The following is a 24,460-nucleotide window of genomic DNA, read 5'->3' as shown; positions in this document are numbered from 1 at the left end:
GCCAATGGGGACCTTCCCAATAGGCTAACATTGGTGCACGGTAGGTTTTAGGTGGCGAAGTAGGTGGTCGAAGTTTTTTTTTAAAGAGACAGTACTTCGGCTATTGAATGGTCGAATAGTCGAACGATTTTTAGTAAATGTGCCCCTTAAATTCATAATCACACTTTTCATTTTTATTTCCCTGAACAAGGTTTTATTGGTTCTGATTTCACTGTGTTATCCCTTTCGGCAATGTTAATGGTGATAGTGACATTAGGCTCTGAATCAGTGTTGTTTTTGCCCACGGGACAATCACTGCAGACCATAACTAGTGAAACTAGGATTTCAACCTCTATTCTAAAATGATTGTTTTGATGACTTTTTGTGCTGTATTCATTTGCCTTCTTCTTGATTACTTGCGTATTTACCAGTGCAATATTTTGATTTTGGAGTCTCTGCATAAAACATACTCTTTGTATACATCCAACATTTCCAACTCGACAGAATATATATGTTTTTTGGGGGGTCAGTTTATTGATAGGGGCTCTTATGACACATAAAATGTACTATTTTCATGTTGTGGCGTATACATGCTACATAATGTGGTTTACCTGATACAATCTGGATGCACAAGTTAGCACCTACGCACACCTAAAGTGCTGTAAAGTCAAACTTTCAGGCGATTTTCAGAAATTTCACAATTTAGCAAAGCTTTGGAGTTTGGTAAGAGTAGAAAGATATATTTAACCATTTTGAATTACTCAGAATGTGTATTTTCCAAAGCTATATACTGTACTTTACTGGCATCAGCTTATTGTTAGGGGTTGTTACAAATGATGAACATTCATATGCTTGATTTATGTTGTTGGTGTTCCTTTATGACACATACTTTGGTAATCCAAGTTATGATGTAATTTTCAGGAATGTCATAAAACACTAACTATACCAGAAAGCAGAAAATTGTCCATTAATTGGCTCATGTGACCTAACTTGTATGGTTTGTTTGTGTGTACCGTGAATCATTGGCCATTTATTCTTAAAATGTCAATTTTCTATTTAGGATTACCCAATGGCACATACTACTAAAAAGTATATTATTATGAAGATTGTGTATTTACATTAAGCAGGGTTTGCCATTTGAGCTGCTTTACTGAAATATATAATTATATATTTTGTGGGTATAGTTTTCCTTTAACCTCCAATGGCCCCTCCGTGATGATTTCAGCGATTCAAAGTCTTTATTGACCAGTTTGATCATGCATGTGCATGTCCAACTAGTCTGTTGTTTGGCTACTGTGTTAGACAGTTTAATTCCATAATCTCTGTTTTTATCAATATTAATTAAAAATTAAAGCAATAGTATAAAATAGTATTAAAGCAATTATGATGAATGCCATAAGTGTTGGTAAGTGCCCTCAAAATTCACAAAGGCTAAATCTAGGAGTTTCAACTTTAAAAGGGGTTCCCTAATTGACAGATCAGCAATCACTGACTTTTCCCTTGGAACGGAGCTTATTGTAAGATATACACAGATATGTTTGCAGTCTGAATTGTATTAAACTAATGGTGTCATCTATGTACTTTTATTGATATCCTAAGCAGCAAATTTGAGTTGGGCAGCCCAGTGTTTCAGGATTTTTGCTCAGCAGCTCATAAATGAATATTATTTCTAATCCTTTATTTATATGAAGGGTACTCCTAGGATTTTATCAGGTCCTGTGTATGGCCTATGTGATTCCATGATTTTTATTAAAAAATAGTTCACAAAAACATCAAGCTACTATATGAGCAGCAATTACACCAATAACTCAGCACAGCTCATTTTTCATAAACACATTAATTTATTTACACTGGGAAAATAAGCACCTGAGCAATAAACAAAACTTGCCGATTAGCACTGATATGCCAGCTGCATGTAAAACACTGACAGCAAAATCTTGATTGTTTACCATGGATATCTGCACTGGTGTAAATTTGCCCACTGTAAATGAGCCCAAGACAGAGAGTGAGGTCTGGAGGAAAGAGGGAAACTATACAGGCTTAAGGGGGAAAAACATATTTCTATATACACAAAGCTATAGCAATAGACACTCACAAAAAACTATTTCTACTGTGCAGATAGAAAATCTTAGCAATATCATAATAGGGCATTGCTGTTTGTATATCATTATTTCTAAAATATGTACAATGAAAATACCAGACTATAAACAGCATTTTAGTATTTACAGGAGAAAAATAACTAATATTGGTGCTTGCAGGAGGAACTCCATTGAATATTCAATAAAAGCAGAAGGTTAAACAACAGGTTACAATACTTGCTGCTCTGGTATTTGCTGCTTCTGTATAAGTCATAACTATTTAACTACTCTTGAACTGAGATCATGCTTTCAAGAGTAAGGATAGGGAGCTGTTGTGCTTACCTGCTCTATATAATGCCACAGGGAGAGTCAAGAGGAGCTGCAGCAGCAGTAGATTTCTTGGTCCTGCCATGGTGGAAGAAAAGTGAAAGTTTAGACTGCATGTGTTTGCCAAATGTCTTTGCAACACGTCTGTGTATCCTAGTGGGAAGGATGTGAACAGGTGTAACCTAATGCTAGGTAATACCTGCCCTTAACTCTTTCCTACTTACTGTAATCCACCGAGATCTTTCACTCCCTGCAAACTGCATGAAATCGTATTTCAAATACAATCATTTCAAATTAGGGAAAAACAGGCATCAGTTTTTAATTGGAAAGGCAAATATTATACAGTATAGTATGGCATAATTAAGATTAGTTCAGAAGTCCTGCTGCATGAGTAAGAGTTAACATCACAATCTTGCCCTGCAATCAGTTACAGTAATAAAGTCCCTTAATCTTGTTAAAAAACAAACTTGTCTTAATTTATTGAAAGGAAACTTAATACAGTTCTGCCTGACAGAAAATCCATTAAGAAATGTCAGTTACACTAGTTATGGCTCATTTATGAATGTTGTCTGTACATTTTCAGTGTATTTGTGAGCCACTGGGAGAAATAAATGACGTAGGATATAAATAAAATTTGGCTGAAATGGTGGTTATAGTATCTATGGGGATTGTGTGATAGCAGGTACAGTAGAGCAGGATGTTGATAACTGGGTTGAGATTATTACTGTGGGATCGCAAGTATAGGGTGAAATGGTGCATTTAGCTCTAAAATTAATCATAACTTCTGGTAAGGGAGTGAGGTTTTCTGTTTACAGGCAGGAAAATCATTCACTATAGTCATGGTGCCTTCAGTAACATAAAACAGTTTCTGTGAGATATATAATAGGATACAATAGGGTACTTGGGGTGCTGTTACTATAGGGTAGCATAGCATCTATAATAGGATGTGATGGTGCTATAGTAGCAGTGGGAATAATAGACTCTGGGAAGGGACTGTGGCTGTGGAATAGCAGGTATAATTGGGAAACACCGTGCCTATAATAGCAGTGGGGATAATAGCATCTGTGATGGGACTGTAGCTGTGGGAAAGAAGATTAGAGTAAGATAAGAAAGTGCCTTTTAAGGCAGTGGGGATAATAGCCTCTGGGATAGGACAGTGACTGTGGGATAGTAAGTTGGAGTAGGGTAAGATGGCATATCACTGAGCAAATAGGTTAAAATGATTTAGGTTAGTGCACAATAGCTTACAATTGTACTTGTAGCAATGAGGATAAATAATAGCCTCACCAAAGAGATAGTGACCATGGGATAGGAAATTAAGAGTAGGGTTAATTTGGCCCTACACAGGCTGATGTAAACTGGAGATACAGCCATTCCAGACAGAGTCTGCAGCTTTTGGCCTGTGTATGGGGCCATCTTGGCCACTTACTAACAGATATCAGGCCAAAAATTGTCCAAATATCTAGCAGGCAGGTTAGAATATCCTGAAAGACTAGGACAACATTGGTGCATTGCTATGGTCTTTTCCCATAGGACTTGCATAGTCCTACATTAATAGTCCCTGTTGTTTGCAAAGAGGCCAACATTATCCCAATCTAGACCCAGACTGGGCAAAAACATTGGTCAGACTATGCTTACCTTGTGATAGCTGGGTCCTAACTGCCTCTACCTTCTTAAGGTTCACAAGTTTTATTAGTTTTTGCTTAATGCCTTAGTCAGGGCAGCTCCTGGTGAGAACCTTGCCTCAGGTGGCATGGAGGGGCCAGTTACCAGGGAGCTGAATTTCTGTTTTTTTAACATGGGAATTCAGCTGTGCTAGTGCAGCACAATAGTGCTCACTGCACTAGCGATGCAGCATCGGGTGGCAACAGCAGCCCCTGAAACGCCACTGGCCTTAGTTATTAAGAAATTATTACTTCACCAAAAAAGACCGGTCACATATATGGGATACAGGCAAAAAAATCTATATGCGCAACCTCTAGCGAAAGAGCATATAACATCATATACCGATGGTACTATAACCCCACACGTATCAGTAAACTCAGCGGAAATGCAGACCTTGCAACATGTTTTAGAGGGTGTGGAGAATGGGGATCCTTTCAACATAGCTAGCGGACCTGCACAATAGCCCATGAATTCTGGAGGAGGGTCTCTGCTCTCCGAGGTTCTTCATTGTACCATACAAGCAGCTCCCAATACATTCCTCCTGGGCATGAGGATAAGAGACCTACGCACCCAGAGTTCATGTAAACTAGACACACACATCCTAACAGCAGCATGATCACTACTAGCAGCAAACTGGAAAAAAGCACAACTTCCAGAACTGCAAGCACTGATCACTAAGGTGAAATGGATCGGGGCGATGGAAGCTATCAGAGATGCTCCTTTGGATAGAAGCTATGAGGGGGAGTTGGAGTGGCACTCGTGGACCCAGCACCTGGAAAGCTTTTAGCAAGGGACTACTAACGTAACATAAGGCACTTTAGGCAGAACTCGTAGGGAGCCGAGCAGTGTCGGACTGGCCCGGCGGGACACCGGGAAATAACCATAGGCCAGACCCCCTCTCCCGATATCTAAATTTTGGGGGGAAAAACGTTTTCGCATGCGCGATGAGCGCCGCAGCTCGTGCATGGCGTCATTCATGCATGCGCACTGAGCGGCGCCCTAACACAGTAACGCCAAGCTTGGCCCATCACAGTAGGGGGCCAGGGGGGCTGGATGGGGGCCCTGGACCAGAAGTCACGGTGGGCCCCGGGCCCCCCAGTCCGACCCTGGAACCGAGCTTCTTAGATGGTGTAAGCTGAACAACATTTCTTCACCTTTCTCTTTTTTCTCTCCTACTAAACTCCCACCTATACTTTACCTTTCCACCCACTTTTTAATTTCTCCCATTCTCCTTCTTGCTGTCACTCCTTCCACCTCCCCTACCCCCCTTGTTAAAATAAGGCACAGCTGATGGAAGATAGAACAAGCCTACAACGGAAGAGGCCAGTCTGCATTAACTAAATTATAGAATGTACAGTGTAAACAAACTCAATGGCGATAGGCATGTAGCCTTCTCTGTGTTAGTTCACTCTTGAACTTTTGCTGTGTCAATCAATAAAAAAGAAAATCAATAAAAAAAATTTTTTTAAAAAAAGGAGTGCAAAAGACAAAAAGTGAACCTATACTGGTTCTGTGACTACACTCAAAGAAAAGAAACATTTATCTCTTACACTTAATAACCAGACAGGCCATGTTATTAAAGGAACAGTAATTAAAAATTAAAGTGTTTTAAAGTAATTAAAATATCATGTACTGTTGCCCTGCACTGGTAAAACTGGTGTGTTTGCTTCAGAAACAATACTATAGTTCAAATAAACAAGCTGTGTAGCAATGGCGGAAATTAAAAAAAAGCTATATGGCACAGGTATAATAGTGGATAACAGATATAATCTTTTTGTTCTACAAAGCTTATCTGCTATGTGCTGTGTAACCTGAGCCTATTCTTCTTTGAATGACTGCCCCCATTGCTACACAGCAGCTTATTTATATAAACAATAGTAGTGTTTCTGAAGCAAACACAGTAGTTTTACCAGTGCAGGGCAAAACTGCATAATATTTTTATTACTTTAAAACACTTTATTATTTTGATGTTAGTGTTCATTTAATGTGAAAAAAAGCCAGTCACATAAAAACCTGCCACAAAAATGGTTGGAAACAAAAAATAAATATGTTATTTGTAGTTCAAAGAGCTTAAGAGTTTACTGCTATTATAGTATCTCAGAGGACCACTATAAATGGTTCATTTTTTTGAGTTTAGATCCCAAGGTATGGGGCCCGTCATTTTTTCAGAATGCCAGGGACTTGTTTTTTTCTGGATAAGGGTCCATAATTTGGATCATAACTTAAGTATACTTAAAAAATAATTTAAACATTAAATGAACTCAATAGGATTGATTTGCCTCTGATGTGTATTAATTATATCTTATTTGGGATCAAGTACAGGGTATTGATTTATTATTACTGATTTATATATATAGTGAATAAAGTACCCCCTCTTGTAAAATATAAGGATATTATTAGTTACCGAGGAGTTTCATGACCATATAAAAACACGAGGCCGAAGGCCGAGTGTTTTTATACAGGTCATGGAACTCCGAGGTAACTTCTAATATCCTCATATTTTACAACTGGGGGTACTTTATTTATTATAATACACAAATTTTAGTGAGTCATGTGACAGAAATTACATCACTACTCACCGTTTATAACTGATGACATCACTACTCACCATTTATAAGGATATAATTTACAGGATATTCATGGCTTTTGTGTATTATATATATATATATATATACTACTTACTTTATGCATTATATGTAATACTTATAACAACTATAAAAAAGAGGGAATGAGGTACATCGTGCAAGAAACATCTTCCTTTATTTCACATAATGCAGGAGAGAGCCATTCTGCTCTTAACTGTGTATGGAATAGAACTTGTTTGGTTTTTAACTTCTTATGGTCACTAGAGGGCCACAATACTCCACAGTATAACAAACTGTGCAGCATATGTTCACACAAAAAAAAGCATGTAATAGTGACTGACCAACATGCCCTAAATACCATTTTAATTAACAATTACAGTAACCACAAAATATCTTGGAAATAAAAACACACAATTATTGTTTGTGGCAAGTAAAGAGAGGTCACTATATTGAATTATTCAAACAGCAAGACACTAAATGCAGCTCTACACTACACAGGGGAGCTCTGCCCATACTGTACTTAAATGAAGTACCTGAACCTTATCCTTCTCTTATAGCATATTTCTTCCTTTTAATTTAACTATAATATACAATAAGTACTGCATCCTCTTTCTTTGAAAAAAATATTGACATAATATATATATATATATATATATATATATAAAATATATATATATATATATATTTCAAATTATTAATGGACTTTGAAATTGAACATATTTATATATTTAGTGATGAATATTTATGATGCACTTTGCTCATCATGGTATGAGTGGATCATATACAATAAGTACTGCATCCTCTTTCTTTGAAAAAATATATTGACATAATATATATATATATATATATATATATATATATATATATATATATATATATATATTTCAAATTATTAATGGACTTTGAAATTGAACATATTTATATATTTAGTGATGAATATTTATGATAGTTTGTACAAGCACTTTGCTCATCATGGTATGAGTGGATCACATTGAATGTACATATCTTAACATTTACTACACTATGGAGCAAATTTACTTAGCTCCGAAGTTGTGCCAGCGACGGCTTCGCTCACTTTGCAACACTTCGCCAGGTGTAGATTCGCCAGGGCAGCGCAAATTCACTAAAATCCGAAGTTGCGTCCAGGGAGCCGAAAGGTAGCGAAGTTGCGCTAGCGTTAATTCGTCAAGCAAAGCGAAGTTATGCCAGCGATGCCTAATTTGCATACAGCGCCAAATTAAAGTACAATGGACGTATACAGTATGCTGCAGCAAATACATTACACTACACATGCCCAGGGAAGCTTAATAAAATAAAATAGAGGTATTATATTGCCCTACACATGTGCCCACTGTATAGTTTAGGTTCTATATGTTAGGAAATTTATGGGGGAAGGAGGGTACCCCAAAAAATAAATATGATCTTTTTCAGCCTATCACCCAGAAAAAAGTAAAAGACGCCAGCATTTTTTGGGACTTAGAAAATTTTTTAACTATTTTTAGAGAAGCTCCTATCTACTCTATTGCACTTCGCCTGGTCTGAGTAAAGTGTGGCGCAGTAAAATCCGAAACTTAGTGAATTAGCATAGTTACGTCCCTTCACCAGAGCGCAACTTTGCCTGTCGTAAGGATGTGAAGTACGGCTAGAGTCTATCTACCTTGCTAGCGAATTTATGCTAGGGGCCGTTAGTAAATCGGTGAAGTGCCAAAATTATGTTACGCTGGTGAATTTTTGCTAGCGTTAGCCACTTCGCCCTTTAGTAAATTTGCCCCTATGATGGTTTCGATTTGTTTTCTCCATTTATAAGTTTAGACCTTTATAGCACTGAAATATGCTTTATTGTGATATCCAGAAAGTTACATATTTATTTATAGGCAGCCGAGTGCCCGTGCCTAGGGCAGCCGCTTTTGGGGGAAGCCCTCCCTCAGTTACCTACATAATTGAATGCATTTTTTAAAGAAAAATAAAGAATCCTCCAGCCACCCTGGGAGATTTACTGTTTAAAGCCTGCAGCAGCTGGGGGGTTGAGTGAAAGTGGAAACCGGAGGTGACGTTTATAGGAAGTGACATCATGCACACCAGTGACTAAGGTGGCAGCGAACCTAAATACAGCCATGTTTGCATCCATATATGCTACTCTGCAAACACTAGTAACTAGAATTACTAGGAAGGTGGACCTGGTAGTAATTGCAGAGAAGCTTACATAAAGAACCACAACTTAACTCTGGGTGAAACACAAAGCTCTACCTTATATTTGGCTCACAGGCCTGCCAAGTACCCCCTACACCTCACCCCCACCTTGGTTCGATGGATTTAGTAGGGAAGTATCTGTCAGTGGCAGGGGAGATTTCTTTTTTTAGGATTTTTTTTACCATGGCACCCAAGGGCTGTCCCCCTAAAGCAGCTGCCCTAGACAGAGACCCTCAGGTGCCTATATGGTAAATAAGGCCCTGTATATAGGTAGGATTACTATCTGGATACCTTTGTGAATTTTCTTGATCAGGATATAGTAGCTGGTTGCACTTCTGTATTGCTTTGTCTATGGCTACTGCTGACCTACCATCATTCCACTTGATACTTGGGGTATCAGACATGTGCAAACTACGTGTCCTGCTGCTGCTTGTGCTTCCGGACAGTAGCATAACTAACTCACCCCTACCCTCTCCAGACAGAAATTTTCTTACCGGCGGATAGGGTGTGTGTCAGAAACTGCATAGTTCTAACTTCTGCGGTGGAACCAGAGGGGATGCAGTCCCCCGCAGCCCCGGTAGTTATACCATTGCTTCCAGACCATCCAGCGTGCCCCCCAAAAATGCCATAAATGTGTTAACTATTCAGTAGCTGAAGTGACTTATTGGACATTTTGTATGCGCTAACTTCATTTTGGGGTCTCAAAATGCCAGATACTTTGGTAATCCAATGCACAATGGGAATTCATATTTAAAGAGGCTTTGTCTTGGTACCTAATGCTATGTGGGAGATAAAGATGCTGCAAAGTGAAAGCTTTAAGGCGATTTTCAGGTATTTCATCAAAACTGACAATTTTGGGAAAGCATTGCAAATCAGTAATTTGGAGTAGAAAAACGTGGTTACCCATTTTGGATTTTCCCAAATATGTACTTTCTAAAAATTAATGGCTTTTGGAGGTCAATGTATTTTTTGTGTTTTTACCATGCAAAAAATGTTTAGATTATTCAGTATCTGAAGTGATTTCCAGAGCAATTTGCATGCCCTAACTTCATTTTGGGGTCTCTAAACAACAAATACTTTGGTAATTCCTATGCACAATGGACATGAAACTGTTCAGTGGACCCCTTGAATTCATATTAAGGATGCTATTTCTTTGTACCTAATCCTACTGTATGTGAGAGAAACACACTTGCAAAGTGAATATTTTGAGATGATTTTTTCAGAATTTTCATAGAAACCGATAAGTTCAGAAAAATTTTGATGTTTGTTAATTAGGAGAAGAAAGACCTGGTTACCCATTTTGGATTCAACAATATGTATCATTTCCAAAAATATATGGCTTCCTGGGGTAAACTTACTGTGCCAGGATTTTTGACTTTGCAAAGTTATGCCATATTCTACTGTAGTGCTTTAAAAATGTGGTAATTTAGTGCAATGTGTTTTTGATTTATACAAGACAGAAATCTCCATAAATCTATGATGTAGATATCTGGTATTGGCACATTCGAGACACTTGAGGCTTTCCAAATCAGTAGATTTTTTGTGCATAAAATAAAATATAGTTTTCTGTTATTTTTTTGGTAATTAAAGCACTAAATCTTGTTTCAGAAGTAAAAATACACACTCAGGTTCTCCCAAAAAATGTATAGTTTTCCTAGGTAAACTAAAAATTCACCACCAGGAAATGCCCCTAAAATGAGGGAGCACAAAATGTTCAAAAAATGTCTGGCACTGAGTGCAAATGAAATGTGAAATTCTGCTGGCGTTGAACATTCTAAATATGAATGTAAAAAAACAATCTAAAGATGACTTCTGAATAGTCTGAGCTTACTATGTATATGCATATTACCCAAATTAGGTAGCATGTAAAGACCATGAACATGAATTTTCTGAAACTTTGTCCATATCAGTAAGGTTGCCCCTTAAGTTATTATTTTGCCTTTACACAAGAAGTTGTTGTCAGTACAATATATCAGTATTAGTCAAATGTAACATAGTAAATCAAAACCACAGGTACATACAGTATATTATAATTATATTTCCTGGAATGGAAGTTGCAGTCTGAAGCCTGCTTGTTATATCCAGCTCAAACGTCCAAAACGGGGCTTATAAACAACCTGCTGTTTATTACCTTATGAACGAGAAAATAGGCAAATAGGTTGAGTTTGCTTCATTAGAATAGGGATGATTATGTGGATGGATAGGAAAGCTTTTAAAGGAAACCTACAACTTTAATAATCTATTTTAAACCTTTCAAAAAGTATTTGATATGACCAAACATGGCAGAACATTTTTCTATATACCCATTTTTGGACTCAATGAAAATTAATCTGCAGGATACAGCAGGATACAATTCAGACTGCAGCTCTTATTTTGGCATGGATCCATGGAATGGAGATTTAAATTTAAAGTATTTGTTGATGGTGAAGGTACAACTTCCCATATTACATTTGACTAAAATAATCACAATGGTGTGCACTCTCTGTGTCCAGCATGTTTTAAATACAACTGGAATTTATTTCTGCAACTTAAGCTATGTCATTGTACCAGATAAACTGCAATAAAATGAAAAGTTAGGTTTTGTGTGAAAGGTTATATTTTTAATGGATATGTGTCCACACTTACTCCAGGAAAAGTGTATTCTGATGTTAAGTTCTTGGCTGTGCGTAGAGCAACAGCCGTGTAAAGTGTGTGGTCATGGATGTAGCTAAAGTACATCAGACAGATATTTAGCAACACGATTCTCACCAAATAAGTAAATTGTCATGTCCCTTCCCAACATGTGACATTGCAGGGGTTCACCTCTTGAGAGCCAATGCAATTTCCAGAGCTAGTCACATCACATGGACAAGTTAGCTGTTGTGTGTAGTCCTTGATAAAACAGGAGTGACAGACAAAAGGTGTTGTAGATACTTATTGATAATATAAAGAACTACAAAGTGCCTTTGCATGTTTTTTTCCTAAACTACAGGCAACCTGAACATAAAAAAAATGTAAGAAAATTTTGCTGAAAAAATGTGCCCACAATTGCCAAGACTTTTTAAAGACAAGAAAATAAAAAATGACAGCATTCCCCATAAATGGCAAGAGAAAACCAAACTATGTAAGAATTTGCGTCTATACAGTTAAATATAAAATCTGTTTAAAGGAGAACTAAACCCTACAAATTAATATGGCTAAAACTACCATGTTTTATATACTGAACTTATTGCACCAGTTTGTCAATAGCAGAAATGATCCAGGACTTCAAGCTTGTCATAGGGGGTCGCCATCTGTGAAAGTGTTTGCGACACTCACATGCTCAGTGAGCTCTGTGCAGCTGTTGAGAAGTTAAGCTTAGGGGTCGTCACTAATTATCAAGCAGAAAACGAGGTTTGCCTGTAATATAAGATGATGTTACAGGGCTGATTATTAAATTCTGATGCTAGTTGCACTGGTTTCTGTGCTGCCATGTAGTAATTATCTGTATTAATTACTAACCAGCCTTATATTGTGACATTTATATTCTATGTGTACTGTATATTGTGAGTTAGTCCCTAAGCTCAGTAACTGACAGCAGGACAGAGCATGTGCAGAGAATAAGATGGGGAGCTACTGGGGCATCTTTGGAGATCTTTACTGCTAAAGGGCTGTAGTTGCCTTGGGCTGATACAGAAACCCAAAACATCATGCACAACATTTCTAGCTACTTCTTTAGTTTAACTTTCCTTGTCCTTTAAGAGCAATAACAATTTCATGTATAAGTGACCATATACAAGAAAGTCTGACCCAGTGGTTCCCAAACTGTGGGGCTAAAGCAGTGGGAAGAATTCCTGTTTGCTCTCTTAAATACACCTCAAAGCCCACTTTACAAGAAAGTTATGGTAAATTTGAGTTGAAACACTTATTTCCTACTTTACATATATTCTTGAACAATGCACATATGTTATCTTATAAGGAAAAAGTTCTGAACAAACGTTTGAACTTCAAACAGGGAATCAGCTGAAAACGTCTGATAACCACTGCCCTAACCTCAGCTGTCCAGCTGTTCTAGAACTACAAATCTCAAATCCTAAAGGCCAAGAGATGCTTGGAGTTTCATTTATTAAGCTAGATGACAAACAGACACCAGCAATCAATACTATAATGACAGCAAGCCTTTGCTACAATGAAGCCATAGTTGAAAAAAAATAAAAAAAATGCAGCTATCTACTTACCGAGGCCAATGTTAGCCTATGGGGAAGGTCCCCATAGGCTTTCCAAGGTTTTTCTGTTTGAAGGATAATCCTTAGATCGATGGATTACAATCCTTCGATTCGAAGGATTTAATCGAATTTCGCTAAATCCTTCAACTTCAATATTCGAAGTCGAAGGATTTCAATTCGGCAGTCGAGGGTTGATTAACCTTCGATATTCGACCCTAGGTAAATGTGTCCCTAAAAGAGTTGGCACCCCCCCCAGAGCTGTTTTATAAGGTAAAAAAAGTAAACTTCAATATTGGAAAAACCATCACAAATAGAAAATAGAAAGTACTTGGAATTTGGCTAAATCTTTATTTCTGGTGAACAATCTGAAACCAACTGAACTGAAAATAGTGTTTGAAGGTGAACAACCCTGTTAAAATAAGAACACTGAGCAGCTGCACTTCAATACATTTGTGACAATTTAAGATAAGAAAAGATATAAATGTAACCATTTAAAGGGGTTGATAACCTTTGAGATAACTTTTAGTATGATATAGAGAGTGATATCATGAGACAATTTGCACCTTGTTTTAATTTTTTATTATTTGTGGTTTTTGAGTTATTTAGCTTTTTATTCAGCAGCTCTTCTATTTGCATCTTAAGCAATATGGTAACTAGGGTCCAAATGACCCTAGCAACCATGCATTGATTTAAATAAGAGACTGGAATATGAATAGGTGACGGCCTGAATAGAAGGATCAGTAAAAAAAAAAAAAATAACACTAACAATACAATTGTTGCCTTACAGAGCATTTGTTTTTGTTTTGTTTTTTTACAAGGGAGTCAGTGACGCCCATTTGAAAGCTGCAAAGAGTCAGATAAAAAAGGGAAATAACTATAAAACTATAAAAAAATAATGAAAAGCAATTGAAATGTTGCTTAGAATTGGCTGTTTTAGAACATAATAATTTACCTTAAACGTAAACCACCCCATTAAAGGGGTGGTTCACCTTCCAAACACTTTTTTCAATTCAGTTGTTTTTAGATTGTTCCCCAGAAATAGACTTTTTCCAATTACTTTCCATTATTTATTTTTTACGTTTTTTCCAAAATCTAAGTTTAAAGGTGAATGTTCGGGTCTCTGGTGTTTGAGTCTGGCAGCTCAGTAATTCAAGTGCAGATTCTAAACTGTTACAATTTTGCAACATTGAGTTGATACATTTCTCAGCTGCATCTCTGGAGTATTAGCAACAATTGTATCAAGTCTAACAGCTGCCTGTAATGAAACCCAGAGATTCTGCTCAGTAGGGACAAAGATAAGAGATGTATCAACTAAATGTATCCATTTAGAACAGTTTACAGGATCGGCGACCCCCCCCTCCCAGAGCTGCTTCAAAAGGAGAGAAATTACACTTTCGCTTCAATATTAGAAAAACCGTCACACATAGAAAATAGAAAGTCATTGGAAAAAGTCATTATTTCTGGTGATCTATCTGAAACTAACTAGTTGTTTGAAGGTGAACAAACCCTTTAACATAAGCAGGTCTCTTGGGAGAACTGAGACTCACAGTAATTTCACCTTCATTAGCAAAACTGTTATAACACATAAAACATGGCCCTAAAACTCCCAGAAATGGGTTCAAACTTTTGTAACCTGCTAAATTTAGTAAAATAGGCATGGTCATTAGGGGGTGTGGCCATAATATGTTCATTGTCAAAAGATTTGGCACGCTTAGCGCCACTGATAGGTTAAATGGATGAAAGAGAAAGTTCAACCTTTGATAAATAAGCCTTTCAAAATCCACTTGAAATTTCATTCTAGTAGACTGTGGCAATCTCTAAATTCACTCTTTGATAAATATGCTCCATAGAGTTAAAAAGGCAGTTCACCTTTAAGTTAACTTGTAGAATGTTATAGGATGGGGAAAGAGAACTGCACTGAGCCCTTTTAGAACATAAACATTACGGTGCACACCTACCTAAGGTAGGACAGGAAAAAAAAAAAAAGGTCTCTCTCAGTGTGCTGAGAAGGCATGACCAGTTCTAAACAACTTTTTAATTGGTCTTCATTATTTTTTTTCATATTTTTTAATTATTTGCATTTTCATGTCTCTTTCCAGCTTTTAAATGGGAAGGGGGTTATTAACCGCATCTAAAAAGCAAATGCTCTGTAATGCTACAAATGTATTGTTATTTCTACTTTTTATTACTCATCTTTCTATGCAGGTCACCTCCTGTTCATATTCCAGTCTCTTATTCAAATCAATGCATGGTTGCTAGGGCATTTTGGTCCTTAGCAACCAGTTGCTGAAATTGCAAACTGGAGAGCTGCTGATTAGAAAGCTAAATAACTCAAAACCCACAAATAAAAAAAGATGAAAACCAATATCAAATTATTTTTATACATATACTGTATACTATATACACTTATAGTTTGTATACTATAGTACAACGTGTGTGTGTGTATATATATATATATATATATATATATATATATATAAAGATCTGTACTGTAATACTCCAACTACAATCATGTGTGCTGAGGATAAAGACACATTAACTAGAGTAGAACCCCCATTTTACATCCCCTGATTTTAAGTTTTCATTTTACATTGTTGTTTTGTGGTCCCACCTATATATTATGCATAATACATTTCCCTGATTTTACATTTTCCTGGAATTTACACCATTTTGTTTTCTGGTCCCCTGAAAAATATAAAATGGGGGTTCTACTGTATATAACATATTGTACATAGAAGTTGGGTCACAGACCTGTAGTACCTGAAAAAATAAAATTCCTTAATTTAATATAGCATTTTTAATCATCCTATGTGCCCTTCAGTATAGATAAACTCTTTTTATATCTTACCTCCATTAATGCACCAAGACATATAATATGAACCTTTGGTAACAAATGCAAATACACATAAGATCGTTCTACTGCCTTGCTAAAACTAACATTATAACAAAAAACACCTTTTTATAAAGTGCGTTTGACTAAGCCGGGTCCAACAGATGTCATAGGAAAACCACCAAGCAAAGCCAATTCATTTTAACAATACTTTATTATATATAAGAGCACTGGAGTACTGTATATACTGGAATGTGTAGTACAAAAAAACGGTTTGAAAACATTGTTCCCAGCATAACTTAATTATAGCAAACTGAACACTTCAACCAAAAGTTCTGTAAAATATTACATTTAAATTATCATACAAAGTATTGCTCGGCCTAGAAGATGCAGACATAGTGCACTCATACACTTTATACTGGAATTTCCCTGATGTGTGGATTTGTCCAGTAGCTAAGTAGTTTCAATGCAGGCTATTGCCGCCTATGCTGTCCTCTGCTTTTGAAACATTGTAAACATTTAAGGCAGTTTATATATATTTAAATCAGCATTGATTGCACTTGGCATTTACATCCAACCAAGTTTGTCTTAAACATGTTCTGGATATAGGCATTACTGCATGAATGAACTTGTCTGTACAGCTCAAGAGAGAACACTGGAGTGAGCAGTATGATTAGGGTCTAAGAAACAAAACCTTAACCCACATAACATCCTGTAAGTCATGCTAATTATGCACTCTATATAATAGTAGTCACTGTTGTCTTAAGCCTCTTCAATCTTCCTTAAGGTTGTGTTATGGGGTAAATTTGTAAATCTGTACTATGCAAAGTCAGGATGGTTTACATGAAGAAAAACAAACAAAAGAACATCTGCAGCAACACTGTATCTCAAAACTATCAGTCTCAAGAAATATGCAGTCCTAATATCATTCCAACACCATGATCCTCCACTATGGTTGTGTTTACATTTATTTTAAAAGGTCACCCTACATTAGATGATGCTATTTGGTTATGGTCAGTAGTAATGGGAGAGGTTTGATGCTTCCGAAAGTATAGCCACCCCAGTCTTTGGTCATTTGAGTCAATAATCTTTACAAAAATGACAAAGTCCCAACTAATTATACTTAGTGAGCTTCTTAAAATTGGAATAAATTTGTTAGAGGTGTAAGGTAAAGCAATGGATAGGTCAGAATAGTAGAGGAAATATTTAGTGCTTAGTAGGCTTGGACCTGTTGGGGCAGAAGCTGGCAGCCACTGTTGACATGACTCATGACCTTTTGCTTTAGTTGGGCCACCTGTTCCCTCAGCAGGTTAGCAGTAGATGCCAACTCAGTGTTCTGTGTCTTAAGGCTCTTCACTTTTTCCTCTAGTCTGGAGATTCGCTCAAGCTTTCTCTTTCTGCATTTAGATGCAGCTATCCTGTTTCTCAGCCTCTTTCTCTCAGCTTTGATCCTTTCCTGGGTGTCCATATTTATAGGGGACATTGGCGGACTATCCCCAAAGCTGGCCATCTCTGGTACAATCTGTGGCTCATCTTTCAGAGCCTGCAATCTGGGTGGTGGAGGTGCTGGTTGCTGTATCATGTTTGATGGAGGTGGTGGGTATGGCACAGTATCAGTACTATAATTGACAGTGGTTCCCATAGCCCCACTGGGGTAGCTGCTAAGATTGGCATAGATAGGAGACTCGGATGTTGGTGGAGGCTGAAGGCTAGGTCCAACAGGAACTGAGCTTATATCCAAACTATTTGGTTGAACCCCCAATTGGTTCTGCTTATGGAGATCTTCCAGTGCTTTCACAAAGCCCTCTGCAAATTCTTGCTCCTCACTAGCCACCTTTGTGTACACAAACTGGCCAGTAGTAGGTGTGGTGGTGACCATGCCATTTGACTGGATGATAAGCCTCTCCAGTTCAGGAGAAGCCAACTTCAGTAGTCCAAGATCAGGGGATGTAAGTATGCCATCCGCATCACGGAGATGTGGCTTTAAATTAGCTACAACCTGGTCATTCAGGTTAAGGTTCAGATCCTTTTTCATCATAGCGTCAAAAGCAGAAGTGTACTGGGGAGCCTGATGAACATTCAACACATCATCATGATAGAAGGGTATTTCCATCATCCCCTGACAAACTTAAGTATAACTGGGTGTGTAGGGGACAATGTACCCCTTCTTGCCTACACCCCTTGACTACAAGTCCAAAAGTTCTGATGCTTTGCCAAAGGGAAAATGCTGAAAGGAATCAAGATTTCCTCTTGCCACCCACTCAGACTACAGTATGTTGTTACAAAGTAATGGAGCAGTGTAAATCAATCCAAGGAGCCTTTGTTCACTCTCAGACTGTCCCAAAAGGGTCTAAGTGCCCCCCTCTCTTCGCTTAAAAGTGGGACATCCCGTGAGGGACTTCCATTACAACAAGGCGAACCATACAGAGAATAATCCAATGTCTGGGAGAGTCATAAAGCAATTTTGTGTCCTACAGTCCTGTAGGTCTGTGTCCCCCTCAGCTGACAGGATCCCTCTTTGTTTTCACTGCTGCCAGCGACGCCAGCGTCGTTGCAAAATGTTCTTCCCGTCAGCTTTCGAGAACCCCAGCTATAACTTGAACAAAAAGTCCTTCGCTTTCATAAAGTTCCAGGTTTTTGGCTGGATTCAGAGTTGTCGCTTTGTTCCTACAAGCATGCCAGTAACGGGATAGCTGCCTCCTCTGTGTTTACAAAGCTTAAGGCTGCTAACCTCCGGTCTTTCTCTATACACTAAACTGTTTCTCCCCCAGTTCAATTATATATACCCTCCCCATCAACATGATGTCACCTACCGACAAGCAGATTGGTCCGCCATGACGTGAGCTATAGCTCCGTTTGCATAGTGGGCGTGTCCTGTAGGCAGCAAGGCAGGCTGGGTTGAGGTCATTCGTTAACCCCTTTGTGTCTCGCAGAGCTACGCTTATCCTAATTGGGTGGCAAGTGTGTCACGTGTTGCCTTTTTTTTAACCTAAGAAAGAAAGAAAAAAAAACTCGCCTAAGCAGATACGTCAGAGGATATTTATAGACACGTGTACGGGGAGTGCCTAGTTGCCTGAGCGTGTCTTCCAGCGATCCCTATTCCCTCATTCCTCCAGTCTTGTGCCCCGGTCCTTTCTCTACATTCCCAGACCTTCTCCTGCACAGCAACTACTTCTCTTCATTTGTTCCGGTCTCTTTAGCCAGCCTGCGTCTCTGGATTGCTTCCCCCACCCCCAACGTTTAGTTTTAGTGTTATACACTTTCTTTCTGTGCAGATGCGGGTGCATGTGTGTCATGACACTGTTGGGGAGGTGCTGTGCTGAAAGGAGACATATAGGATACATGAAAAACTACTCATTTTGTAGGTAATTATAAGTAATATATGCTGTTGCTTTTACATGGTGCTAAAAATTAATATCTTTAAAAATAGTCCCTTTATTGGAGCTCCCTGTTTCAAATGAGGGGTGTGTGTGTGTGTTATAATAAACCTACTTAAAATTCAAGAAAGTGTAAAAGCTTACAAAACACAAATCTTTCCAAAGCAACATTAAAACAGCCTTAATATTTTACAGCTGCTATTTTCTCGAGGACAGTGATGGAATCTAGAAGAGAATACTTCTTAATTAGTAGCTTTGAAGTACTCCAACTGTCTTCCGCCCATAAAACAGATTTAGGTTTCAAATTCTTGGCTCTTGACAGCTGCTCTGAAAAGAGTCAGCTGAAAAAATAAAAGATCTTTAAATGGAATGGAGGCCCAAGCCTGCAAGTCTGGAATGCATACAGTATCTTGCGGAGAGTGGGGTTGTCTACCTGTACTAACTGGAAATAAACAGTATTGCACAATTGTTGAATCTAACAATATATTGGCATCGGTTGAGTAAGGGTTAAATCTTGGCATATCAGATTTTATTGAAATGATCTACACTGTATTAAATTGGACAATAATATCTATGATGTATATGACAAATCTGTTTTTTTCTGTTGTAAAATCCTGTTGATTGAGGACTGGATTGTAGATGTGGTTTGCGGTTTGATCACAGGTGAACTAAACATTTATCTGAGGGTGGGCTGCCTAGGTAAAGCTAAATGGGACATTAAATTAGAGTAAAATATATAGTTTCACCCTTTTTGAAGCATCTTTCTGAAATTGATATTAATGTTAGCAAAAGAGTAAAATAAAAAACCTTACACAAGCCTTGAGTTGTTCTAAATTGTTGTAACTGAGCTGTCTGGTTCTTAATGGTCCATGTATAGGATTCATTATCTGGAAACCCATTATCCGGAAAGCACCAAATTACAGAAAGACCGTCTCCCACAGACTCCATAAAAATAATACAAATTTTTTAAAATTATTTCTTCTTTCTCTGTAACAATAAATCAGTGCCTTATGCTTGATCCAAACTAAGTGTAAAATATGTGTGTAAAAGGGCACAATATTGTGTACATTTCACCAGTGTTAGGCTGGTGAATATTAAACTCCAGGGAAAGTGTGTGTTGCTGCAGCAAGCATGGCTGTAGTTGTGTACTGTTTTAGGAAAAGCTGGATAATAGGTCCCTGGAGTGAATGGAGGAGAGCAGGGTAGGCCTTCCATTCCACGCACCGTTATTTGTTTTGCAGCTGCCTAAGTAGAGGTAGTTATCTAATTAAGTTGTAGTTAAAGGGATACTGTCATGGGAAAAAATTTTTTTTCAAAATGAATCAGTTAATAGTGCTGCTCCAGCAGAATTCTGCACTGAAATCCATTTCTCAAAAGAGCAAACAGAATTTTTATATTTAATTTTGAAATCTGACATGGGGCTAGACATATTGTCAATTTCCCAGCTGCCCCAAATCATGTGACTTGTGCTCTGATAAACTTTAATCACTCTTTACTGCTGTACTGCAAGTTAGAGTGATATCACCCCCCTCCCATTTCCCCCCCAGCAGCCAAACAAAAGAACAATAGGAAGGTAACTAGATAGCAGCTCCCTAACACAAGATAACAGCTGCCTGGTAGATCTAAAGCTGGCCATAGACGCAAAGATCCGATCGTACGAATCAACGTACAATCGGACTTTCCCATCTCCCGACCCTCCACTAACCATTCAGATCAAAGTCTTTACCATTCCGATCAAATAAGAACAGATCACCCAATGTTCTGCCCCTGACAGCAATCATACGATACTTATGTCTGACAACACTAGTGACAGTCTCCCACTGAAACTCGTACGATCGGCAATACACGCAGAGATATTATCGGCAGGCGACAGAAATTTTCTAACCTGTCCGATCGACCGATCTCCGACGGACGAAAAATGTCGGGACCCTCCATACATGGTCCGAAAATCATACGAATCCACGATTCGTACGATCGGATCTTTGCGTCTATGGCCAACTTAAGAACAACACTCAATAGTAAAACCCATGTCTCACTGAGACACATTCGGTTACATTGAGAAGGAAAAACAGCAGCCTGCCAGAAATCATTTCTCTCCTAAAGTACAGGGACAAGTCACATGACTGGGGGTAGCTGGGAAATTGACAAAATGTCTAGCCCCATGTCAGATTTCAAAATTGAATATAAAAAAAATCTGTTTGCTTTTTTGAGAAATGGATTTTAGTGCAGAATTCTGCTGGAGTAACACTATTAACTGATGCGTTTTGAAAAAAAACATGTTTTCCGATGAGAGGATCCCTTTAAAATGAGGTGTGAAACTACACCTCAGTGCTTCCCCCTTGAGACCTCCTTGAGTGAAGAAGAGTGAGGGGCTGTGAAAGGAGATTTGTGTGTAACTGGGAAAAGAGTGTGATCCCCTGAGTTAAAGAGTTGGAGAGAGCTCCACAAAGTACTAGAGAGAGGATGAGGGAACCCCCTCCCAGGAGACAAGCGTAAGCACCACAGAAGATTCTGGGATTTGTGTATGTCCACACCTGTGAGTGCTTGAAACTTTAGTTTGTGTGAACACCAGTGAGGCTGTTAAAATTTACAACAATTTACAACATATAACTTGGAAAAGGGAAGTTTGTTAAATGTGCTAGATAATACACACTGTCATAAAACATGGAGCACTTACCGTACTTCCCAGAAAAACACTGTTATTGTGTCAGGTGCTGAACTAGAAGACCCAATCCTGTCCTAGGGTCACATCAATACATGGAAAAAAATCCAGCAGCACACTGTTAAATTTGCAAAAGTGCTCAAATGCAGAGTTTATTTAGCCCATAGCATACAAAAAGGCAACGTTTCGAGCCAACCAGGCCCTTTATCAAGCTTGATTTTTTTCCACATAATACACACTGTGGGGTTGTTCTACTTATGTTGGTATGTTTTTTATTCCCCCTGAACTGAACTTTTAGTGCTAAAAAACATGTATTTAACTAATTACTCTAAACCAAAGGTCCCCGACATTTTTTTACCTGTGACTCACATTCAGATGTAAAAAAAAGTTGGGGAGCAACACAAGCAGGAAAATATTCCTGGTTAGTGCAAAATAAGTGCTGTGATTGGTCATTTGGTAGCCCATGTGAACTGGCTGCCTACAGGATGCTCTATTTGGCAGTACACCTGGGTTTTATACAACCAAAATTTGCCTCCAAACCAGGAATTCAAAAATAAGCACTCTTTGGGGTCACTGGGAGCAACATGTTGCTCCCGAGCCACTGGTTGGGGATCACTGCTCTGAACTATGAAAACCATTAGAAAAACTGTAATACAGGTATGGGATCCATTATCCAGAAACCTGTTATCCAGAAAGCTCTGAATTACAGAATGGCGGCCTCCCATAGACTCCATTTTTGCCAAATAATTCACATTTTTAAAAATGATTTCCTTCTTCTCTGTAAATATAAAGCCATACCTTTTACTTGATCCAAACTAAGATACAATTAATCCTTATTGGAAGCAAAAAAAAATGTTTACATGATTTTGTAGTAGATTTAAGGTAGGAAGATCTAAATTATGGAAAGATCCGTTATCCAGAAAACCCCAGGTCCAGAGAATTCTGTATAAAAGGTCCCATACCTGTACAAAACGTCTCCATTTAAAAGTTGGTCGAGCTAGTGTAGAAGTCAATGAGAGCTGTACTTTTAAAATTTTGATTTTAGAGGTTATGTTTTTTTAGTTTATAATCATACGAATATTCTTTTGAAAACAAGGATTTTGAGGTTTTTGAATTATTTTTTTAATTTATTCCACATTTGTATTTGTTCATCCTGTTTATATTCAGATTTTTTAATAAATAAGTAGACATTCATGCTTTTTTAAAATATTAGTTTAATTGAGGCTGAAAAAACTCTAAAACTACACAAATTAGAATATTGAAATATAGGCCTCCCAGTTCACAAATGAGAATTGTTATAGGCAATATGGACCTATGCTAGGGATAGTATGAATCATATGTCAAAATCCCAGGATTCAGATTTGGGTAAACCCACCCACAACCCACATTTTTACATGCTTGGACTTGCTAACCGACCCAGAACTGTCTTATCCGCAACATGATCCATGACCCGCTGACTACCATTAAACAGGAAGTGCTGTTGCTGCTGCAAACTAGAAGTAACATCAACAGAAGTGGGTGGCAGAAACAAAAGTTTAAAGATGCAAAACTTGCTATAGATAAGACCCGCAATCCCCGCACCCAAAATCCCTAACTGAAACCTATAGGTTACCTGCTTTTTTTTGTGAGTAACCTGCAGGAAACTGACACGCTGCAGGACTCTATCCAAGGTGTCCTCCTTAACCGAATTGGAACCCTTCTATTTACATCTCTAAATAACTGAACCTGACAATTTTTTTTACATTTTATTATGTCAATTAGGGTTTGGATTTCATTCATTCTGCTGAATCATTTATGCAAGATTTGGTATTTGGCCAAACTGAAAAATTATTAATTTAATGCATAGCAAAAGAGTTTACATTACCATGTGCTAATTTGGCCTAGTTTCTAACCAATCTTTGAAACCTTCTACAACCCACTATAACAATAAAGGCTTCTTCAATAAACCAGAGATTCAGAGACCTACACACATAGAAATGCATTTTAAGCCTCAGGCTAAGATGGATAATTAATAAAGATCAACTTGGGAGTGTTCTGTCATGCAGGCCAGAGCATGTATATGCGAGAGTTCAGTCTCTGCCATTCTAACAAACTGCTTACACACATGGGGCAGGTAGACAAGCCATTTCCTGCCTAGACAGATCTCAGCAACTCTGCCCTAATGTGTGTGTGTGATGGACTGACTGCTACCTAATAACCCCTTAAGCCTGGTGTTTGTATTATTGGGACCTGGCTGATATTTAAAATGAAGTTGCATCCCCATAAAAGAGTAAAGTCACAATATTCAGCCCTTTCCAATGAATGTAAAAACTTCTACCCTGTTTAACATGCATAAGGGACACGATCCACTGAAGTTTATATTTTTAACTTCAAACAATGTACATGATTCATTAAAGCTGCTGGATAAATGTTTCTTGCTTTTAAAACAAAGGCACACTAGGACATTTCATTTTTAGTAAACCAAACACGCAGAGTTAGAATGCCCCAAATTGCTCTCCATTGTGCTCTCCGACAATTGCCCAAAAAGCACAAATTCTTGGCAGACAATTTTTTCCTGAGAATGCAACAAGGTTTTAAAAAAAC

The 24,460-nt window shown here is 37.9% G+C and overlaps 2 protein-coding genes across 2 annotated transcripts in view; both read right to left on the bottom strand.

The window, feature by feature from the left end:
• XB22169526.S (A-agglutinin anchorage subunit-like S homeolog) overlaps positions 1 to 24,460 on the bottom strand; it is an 82,846-nt gene that overhangs the window by 22,293 nt on the left and 36,093 nt on the right. The window contains exons 2-3 of the mRNA XM_041578361.1: positions 18,652 to 18,682; positions 2,400 to 2,462 (exon numbers count right to left, since the gene is read on the bottom strand). Of these exons, the coding sequence (XP_041434295.1) occupies positions 2,400 to 2,462; positions 18,652 to 18,682 (94 nt within the window). The remainder of the gene's footprint in view (positions 1 to 2,399; positions 2,463 to 18,651; positions 18,683 to 24,460) is intronic.
• Positions 16,034 to 18,566, bottom strand: jund.S (jun D proto-oncogene S homeolog). Its single transcript, NM_001093966.1, is given in 1 exon segment — positions 16,034 to 18,566. A coding segment is annotated over 1 exon segment (900 nt). The 5' UTR covers positions 17,952 to 18,566; the 3' UTR covers positions 16,034 to 17,051.

This window comes from Xenopus laevis, chromosome 1S (genome assembly GCF_017654675.1).
Source record: "Xenopus laevis strain J_2021 chromosome 1S, Xenopus_laevis_v10.1, whole genome shotgun sequence".
Lineage (NCBI taxonomy): Eukaryota > Metazoa > Chordata > Amphibia > Anura > Pipidae > Xenopus > Xenopus laevis.
Note: the sequence above shows the minus strand (reverse complement) of the source record. Positions and strands in the feature narration are given on the sequence as shown.